Genomic DNA, 8073 nt, shown 5'->3' with positions numbered 1-8073 from the left:
ACCGATATTTCTTTGGCTCATTTTGTACCCAACGAGGAGAACGGCGAAGCTAGCAGCAATGTCGTACCTCAACAGGAGACGCACGACCACAACCCCCTGCACCTGCATCTCGAGGATGCGACGAACCCGCCTCCTGAATATCAAAGTCCCGACCATTCAGGTAGCGAAGATGGTCGATATGGAAGTGACAGCGAGGAAGATACGCCTCTTATTCGCGTAATGAACCGCAGCCGAGGTAACTCTTCCGCTACGGTGCTTCCCTCACGGCAAACTCCAAGTCCTCGCCAACCGCCAGTACCCAGCTACAGTGACGCTATGGGGGGGGGTGTTCAGCATTTTCTGAAGCACCTCAGACTCACTCAGTCAGAGTGTGGGGGGGTGCAGGTAGGTATTCAGATCCATCTGTTACCGGTAGTTTTAGTGGTAATGCAGCACTATTACCACCCAGGGCCGTTGTGGCTGTTGATGTTTTGGTAGATTGAGCCAGCCATGGATGAGAGGCTATTTGATTTGAGCCCAACAAGTAGTCATGTGAGCAACGAGAATTAGGTTCTGCCACAGAAGGCTCGACACCTCGAGCTTGAAGTGATAGAAAACTCTTCACAATTGACAGACAAGGAGGAGGGAAATGAGAAAGATTGAGAGAGTGTGGATGGGCGTGTAAGTAAACTCACCTCAAGGTGCGACTCTAGACGAAGCAAGGGAGAATCTCGTCAAAAGGAGGGGGTGGCTCTACACCACGGGACGATGGACGATCAATCAAGCGACTCAACGCTGGAGCCAGCACAGCAATGGAACTGCACACTGCAGTCAGTCAGTCAGTCAGTCAGTCAAATCAAATCAAATCAAATCAACCACGTCAAGTCGCTGAGAGCAATGACGAAGGCACTGACACAAAAGCACAACAAGACGCAGATAGAGATTGGTTGCCGTCTGTTTTTACTCTTTCGGTTTGCCCAAAATACCAGTATCTTGATTCATCAGCACCAGAAAAAAAGTCAGCCAGTGAGACAGACAGACAGACACAGACTCGATCTACCTATCCTCGTTCATCCAGCAACGGATCACTACGTGCACTATTATTAACACAGCAGCCACAAACATACATAGTCATCCGTCCGTTCGTTCATGCTTCCCGCCTCTTACTTCCCGACTCATTCAATGACTCCTGAGTGCGCTGTATCGTATTCGTCAGATGGACACTTCAGAGGGTGGCAGGGGAGCCTTGAGGTGAGGTGAGGGTCTCTCGCTCCGGCCCGCCTCACTCAATGCGTTGGCAGTTGGCATTTTCTCCTGCTCAGCTACCTACCTAGGTAAGCAACATTAGTAGGTAGTTGCCCCAGATTCTCTTCTCTTCCTCACTCCAAAATTCCCGTCTACCATTCCCTTCTGAATATTGTAAACTCAAAATACCATAGACAACAGTCATGCCAGAAATTGAAGAGGTGGGGGTGGCTACTGTACTCAAACCAGGGTCCTCACTCTTGCTGTGTTGTGCTTTGATGGACGTGGTGCTGAATGGAATGGATTATGGAGCCATCCCGCTCACGACCACCAACAAGCAAGCGAGCTGGATGATGGAGTTTTCACTAAGCTTCGAGTTACTCTCAAAACCATGCTGGGGTATGCCTGTATTGATTCAACGGCCGAAACGATTGTCGGTCGATATGGTCTTTTAGATGGAAAATCTCTTCTTTCTAGTCTCGTCGACTACTCTTAGCCGTTGATATGGTCACGATATCGAAACTAGAAGCGCATTATCGATGATGGCTAGAGGTAACTACCTACCTAGCCACCAAACCCCAAGATCTGGCTCATTTTCACCGACTTCAGCCATCAATTCAGACCAATCTATGTCATGATTACACATGGACCCTGGCAATTCATTGAATTGTCATGTGAGTTGTTCCAGATTGTGAAACATTCGCGATGCAAAACACCAGCAAACAGTCGCTAAGCCATATACACATACATATATTCATTCATTCATCCTCCGCAAGTGAGGCGGTTAATCACTGGCTCGCTGTCGATAAAAGCTGCCCGCTAACTACCTTAACTTAGACGCTTTCCAGTCCCGAATCCTAGCGACCCAGCAACCCGACCCAGCCCTCTGCGCCGAGAATGGATCTGATCTGTCGACGCGACCCCAGATGGTGCCCTGAAAGCCCGCATTTGAGGGATTGTTGAGAGACTTTCGGGCGGGTCTGGGTGTTATCTTACAGGGAATACCTTTGAATGACTGGCGCCAGTCCCAAGCAGTCAGGCCCAACTGTGGATCTTGTTCAGAGCCTTTGGTCCAACGATTCTTTTCGAATCTTCCTCGCCTTCGCTGTCTGCCAGTCACCAGCGATATCCGGTGTCAAAACCCGCATTGCACACCTGAACGAGGCTGATGGCACACCCCTCCCAGATGAAGAAAAGAAGGAGTGTGGCTCACCCTTGAGGAATTGTGGTTTCGTACCAGAGAACAGAACTGCTTCGAATACTGCACTCAGCACTGTAAGCGGCTGGCTACAGACTTTGCTCCGTCCAGGATCTCGAGGAAACAACAAGAAACATAACAGGGTTGTTCGCCGTTAGATGGATCATTCCCGATAGGTGACAGGTAAATGACAGGCCCGAATCCCAACCGCTCTTCTAGGCAGATCGGGCTTGTGTACACATGGCACAAGGGCTTGACGAGGTAGGACAAGATAGATACACAGAGTAGGATAGCCATGCCGAACTCGCCAAACGGCTGTGCCTCTGAGAAATCAATCATGATTATTGAACCTCGTACTACCGTACAGAGCTGAGAGATGCCCGATTATCCTCAAGAGGGGCGTAAAACGCCGTCACGACTTCTCATGGTCGCCGTTGATCTACGCCTCCACCAAAGTGCCGTGTTTAGCCCGCCCCCGGGGCCTTCTTCACCTTCGTGCCTAACTGGGCGTAGACCTTTGCCCAAGCTGGCTCAATTCCCTTGCTCGGGTACCAACAATAAACCCGATCTACACCAAGTTAATGCCAGACGTGAGTGCAGCGCGGGGTACACGTGGGATATCGAAGCACTGCTGCTTAAACCTGGTCGTGACAAGCTGTCCGCCATCCATGTCTGGGACTTGTGACTGGTTATCGCGATTGAGTTGAGGCTCCGGGCTTGGCCGTCTAAGTTTTGAGGTTATTGTAAAGTTGACTCATAGCAGGAGCAAGAATGTGTTTCGTTTACTTGTGATAGTGCCTCTTTTCATTTCTCTGCGATTCCTCCTCAAAAGGCAAAGAATGAAATTGCTCAAGTGTGCTGTCACTTGTTTCATCGCGCTTGCGGCGCTGACGTTTCTACATATTTGACAGGTGTATTATAGGTAGATAGCTTTGCCGCAATGACCATCCATGCTTGATGCTTGCACGGGCCTGGTGCCTGACCTCCAGCGGCCATATACAACGGCCACGGAACCTCTCCATGACCAAGTTCGGGCGGTTGGTCCCGCGCTCGGCGATGCTGCCCTGTTGATTCCTTGCGATCCGGCCCAGCCTCCGTTCAAGCATCGTGTCGCACGACTCGTCACGGCATGTATACGTGTCCAACACAACTTCCTGCCCGGCCTGGAATTGGTGGGTCAGCGTCCGAGCCGCCCCGGGGCGAGCGACTCCACTCTCTCCGGCTTCACCTCCTTGTCCTTCCGCGCCCAGCTCCGTCCTACCACCGACGAACAACCAGCACAGGATCGCTCTAAAACATTTCATGTGAGTTGTTTTTGTTTCATACTCCAACCTAGATTCGGACGGCGGCTTCGAGAACAACAACACATCCATACAATTGTGACTCCGTCGCCGTTTTTGCTGTGCCAGATTACCAAGCAGCCAGCGCTCTCAGACAACTGACATTGAGTAATTTTGATACTGTACTGAGTCGGTGACATCTTTATCAGCTGACCTCGATGAGTCGCAATCGAGAGGGGACACGCTGCTAACTCTTATTCGATCTACCCGTCCAATAATCGACATCTGTCGTCCCTATCCACGCCCCTGCACGGCCATCACCTTGCACCCTCTAACCTCATGTTTACCCTTTGCTTTGCACATTCGCCCACCAACTTCTCATGTCAATGTCTCGGATTTAAGACCTCCATGCAATATTCGGTCAACTCTAGGTTGTTGATTGGCTTCGTGTCTGCTTATACATGCCACGCTGACAGTCTGTGTTTCCCAAGATCTCTGGGACTGTTACAAGCTCGCTGCTGTGTTGCCGTCGCTCTATCTTGACAGGCACGAAGATGATTGAGCATCTCCAGTTTGTGAATTGCCGGGTTCGAAGCTGCTGCTCGCTAAGCCAGACGGGGACACCTTTCAGCCAGGGTTCCCTCGGATGGCTTGCCTTGGCTTTCAGATTGTGTGGGGATAGGCTAGACGTGCATCCAAGGCATTGACGCAGCTCTACAGGGCCGTCAGCCGGCATGATTAGTTCACTATTCCGGCCATTCACTGAGGTTGTGTCTAATCATGTGTGGTTACCATCAGAATATGCGTGTATGAATGCGGCTCCCAGTGGCCAGTTGAGGCAGTTCTGTACAGATCAAGTTGAAACAACTTGACAAGCAACATATCGTGAATCTCAATCAATCTCGTACTCCGATGACTGCCAGTTCTCCCTTCTCTCACGAGTCAAACTAGTTCTGAACTACAGTGGGTAGTACAACTATATTAGTCTGTTCTTATGGATGACAAGCATAATTGCAACCATCAATGGCACAAGCATCCGATACTAGACCGCGGCCAGGTCTTCCTAGTATCTTATTCCTGGGGCCGCGTATAACGGCTCGCCTGGAATATCTTCAAGAATACACTTGAGACAACAATAGCTCCTTGTGGTTGCATATCGCTGCATGAAATCCCATGTTGCATAGCACCGCTTGAAGATCAGTGGAGGCGACCGCTCCTTTGTCAAATCTACTGTTTTCGACTTGTGGTCAAGTTTAGCACACTCAGAGAACGACGGTATCTATCGTGTCCCCGAACTCAACCGTCGGCGCTGCGAACCACCACAGCGTGAAGTTGGAGAGCGCCCCAAACCCCTCTTCTCCTCCACCATCTTCCACACACCGCTTTTTGGGTTTTGCCCCTCAATGCATCCAAACATGGGGACCATATTCGTTTTTGCCGAGCAGAGCCTCATCCTGCGACGATTCCCATCTCGGACATGCCTCATTGGCATGGTGTCTCGCCCAGGCAGCCAGCCACGGTTACGTTGTTTTGTCCTTGATAGGTCAGTTTCGATGCTCGGCCAAGAAGATGTAAGTCTGCGATAGCGAGATGCGTATTACTCGCCGAGTTGCTATCTGTGCTTGGTTATGATCAACACCGTGATATCTATGGTTATGCATGTTTCCCGTTCTGCTAGCTTGCATGGCACTGCGGTTGAAAGGATGGATGCGAGAACGGGTAGCTACCCAATCGTATCAGCTGCAGTCGATGCAGTGACTCTACGATCGATGGCGTGGGATCCAAAAGGTGGTGCTCAATCTCGTCATACATTGAGAGCGAGTTACATGCTCACGGTGGCTGTTAACGGACTTGTATAGCCGCTAGAGAATTGATGTGCAAAGATAGCAGTCGAGGGCTGTTCATCCGACTATCAGTAATCAGATATGTTTCAAGTGTCTGTCAAATATCAAACTATAACGTGGGACAACTCTTGGTGTATGAGTATTCCGGAGGCCACGACAACGGTGTCCAGCAAATGTCTCTGCTGTCTTGTTGTCATATATGCAGTGAAGCCAGCGCCACGGCATCCTCATCAAACATACATCCACCATAATTGAGGTATTTAGCTATTGGCACTCTGTAACTGTCTGAAGAAGCATATGTCAACTTATCACAGACTGCACTCACGTTGGGCACAGTACCACTCTGTGCCCGATCAAACCACAATGTCCAAGTCTGACACGACAGGTCGGTGATCAGAAACACGAACGCCATCATCAAACCCATTCGCCAGAACCCCAAAGGTCTTTACATGAGCTGTTCTCGGCTCCTGGATGAACAGGAAGTCGATACGCGAGGGTTCCCACCCCTCCCCGAAGCTCGTGTACGTCGTTTCGTTGCCGTAGTGTTTATGCTTGGGCACCAGGTCCGACACGTCAGAGATGCCTGACCCAGACGCCGTGATTGTCTTGTACGCGCCATCCTCGGGCTCGCTGTTGAAGTCGCCGCCGATGAGGACGGCTGACGCCTTCTTGTCGCCTGCTTGACCCCATTCTTTGGCGAACTTGATTAGGAGCTCGGCACTGTGCTGACGGGCCTTGACACCGATGTGGTCGAAATGCGTGCTGAATACTACGACACGGGTACCTGTGACTCGGTGTTCGAATTCTCCCATTGTGACAATTCGGTTCAGGACTGCATCCCAACCGCGAGAGGGCTTCTCGGGTGTCTTGCTCAGCCATCGGACCTCCTTGCGTACGTTCTTCCATACATCATTGCGATAGAAAATCGGAGAAAACTCCCCGTCCTCGGGTTTCTCTCCGCGTCCACGGCCAACATGTTTCCAATCAGAGCCCAGATCCTCTTGGATCTCGTTGACCTGGTGGTTGAGACATTCCTGGAGGCAAATGAAGGGGCTTTCATGGCCGGCGGTAACGAAGTTCAATTGATTGATGAGCTTAGGCCGGCGCACATCCCATGGTTTCTCATTGTGTTCACGATTGTTCGTTGCGTAGCGAACGTTGAAGGTGAGGATGCGCAGAGGCATTCTCTGGTGCTTGTTGAGGACTTCCATTCTCAGAGATGCGGCCGAGGGGATGTCGAGTTGAGTCATTGTGGGGTTTACAGTGATGATATTGGAGACTTGTTAGGAAGTGATGCTCGGTCTAGAATGGAATAAAGATAGGTAATAAATAGGAGTTTTAGGCTTGGCAAGGGCAAAGACGAAGTTGTCGCGATACTGAATGTTTACCATGAGCGTCGTAAGTCGGGCCTGAGTGGATCAGTCACCAATCCAATGAGGTCATCACGTGGGGATACGTGCTGCGATAGGCATGGCGTCTGTTTACCCCAGATTCGATGCCACAGGGGTCCACCTACCCACGGCCACCAACTCTTCTGTCTCTGATATTAAGCTTGGTGCGTTGATTTTATCAATCATGACCATACTCTGGCCTTGTGTTTTTTAAATCAAGTCCCTCGTAGTTATTCTTCGATTTGCGTCCTTGCAACAGCCAATACCTCTCTTTTGCGTGGCTAAATGGGACTTGCTAATGAAGATGGGAGGACTGCACTCCAAGGGCTTGCCCAGTAATTCTTAAATTTTCTGATCATATCTTACCAACTAGTCTTCTTGTTAAAGAATTAATTTATGTCAGGGAAAGAAGTTCTCTCGTAAGGCTAGGTAGCCTTGTCAAAACGGATCATGAGTACTATCACTATCATGTTTATTGTGTCTTATGATTTGCTATCAGACATGCCTATCTCATCAAAGGCGCCTATAACATTCAGTGCTGTGGCCTCTTTGATGGCTCATTCTTGTCCATTGTTAGTCTATGGGGTGAAACTCTTCTCTTGTCCAGTGTTGTATGATGCGCAGCGCAAAGTTGGATACAACACGTATTCATACATGAATGACAATTTCAGAATCGACCGCTTTGATGGAAATGCAATATCTGTTGAACGGTGTTCTCTTGAAAGGCATGCAAATCTGTCTATAACTATTACATGGGACTTGCCATAATCACTCAAGTTCGATGACCTGCCGTCGTCTTGAAGATCGCCACCGTATACCAACCCTCATGGGCTTGGACGTTATCGCGATCATGGCACCGGAACTCCGCAATAGCACCTTAATAATTCATTATACTGCTAGGGTCGCTAGATGGCCATATATTCAGCACATATGGTCTTTCGTTCATTGTAAATTATACACTTTGCGAGAACGCTTTCGACATGACACTTAATCTTACTCATGCTCTACGTAGCTCACAGTACTGGTAGGAAATAAGTAAATATATCTAAACTTGATTCATGTGGCGTTGCTCACGGTAATTACTGACTTGTAGAAAGTGTGGCATTCTTCAATCTTTGGATATAAGTGATGCCATG

General features: G+C 49.5%; 2 protein-coding genes across 2 annotated transcripts; one reads left to right on the top strand and one right to left on the bottom strand.

Moving 5' to 3' along the window:
* Window positions 1-219: 219 nt before the first annotated feature.
* Window positions 220-919, top strand: FVEG_16092 (hypothetical protein; the record flags this gene model as incomplete). Its single annotated transcript, XM_018905333.1, has 3 exons — window positions 220-384; window positions 638-660; window positions 916-919. 3 exons carry the CDS (start codon window positions 220-222, stop codon window positions 917-919), a joined length of 192 nt encoding a protein of 63 aa, XP_018753441.1.
* A 4606-nt stretch (window positions 920-5525) lies between these two features.
* Window positions 5526-6947, bottom strand: FVEG_07410 (hypothetical protein). The gene has a single exon (XM_018896057.1). It carries the CDS (start codon window positions 6794-6796, stop codon window positions 5900-5902), a length of 897 nt encoding a protein of 298 aa, XP_018753442.1. The 5' UTR covers window positions 6797-6947; the 3' UTR covers window positions 5526-5899.
* Window positions 6948-8073: the final 1126 nt, after the last annotated feature.

Source organism: Fusarium verticillioides, chromosome 8, assembly GCF_000149555.1.
Source record: "Fusarium verticillioides 7600 chromosome 8, whole genome shotgun sequence".
NCBI lineage: Eukaryota > Fungi > Ascomycota > Sordariomycetes > Hypocreales > Nectriaceae > Fusarium > Fusarium verticillioides.
Note: the sequence above shows the minus strand (reverse complement) of the source record. Positions and strands in the feature narration are given on the sequence as shown.

Coding starts and splice junctions, on each gene's coding strand:
- FVEG_07410 (XM_018896057.1), bottom strand. CDS start 6,796: ATGACTCAACTCGACATCCCCTCGGCCGCATCTCTGAGAATGGAAGTC.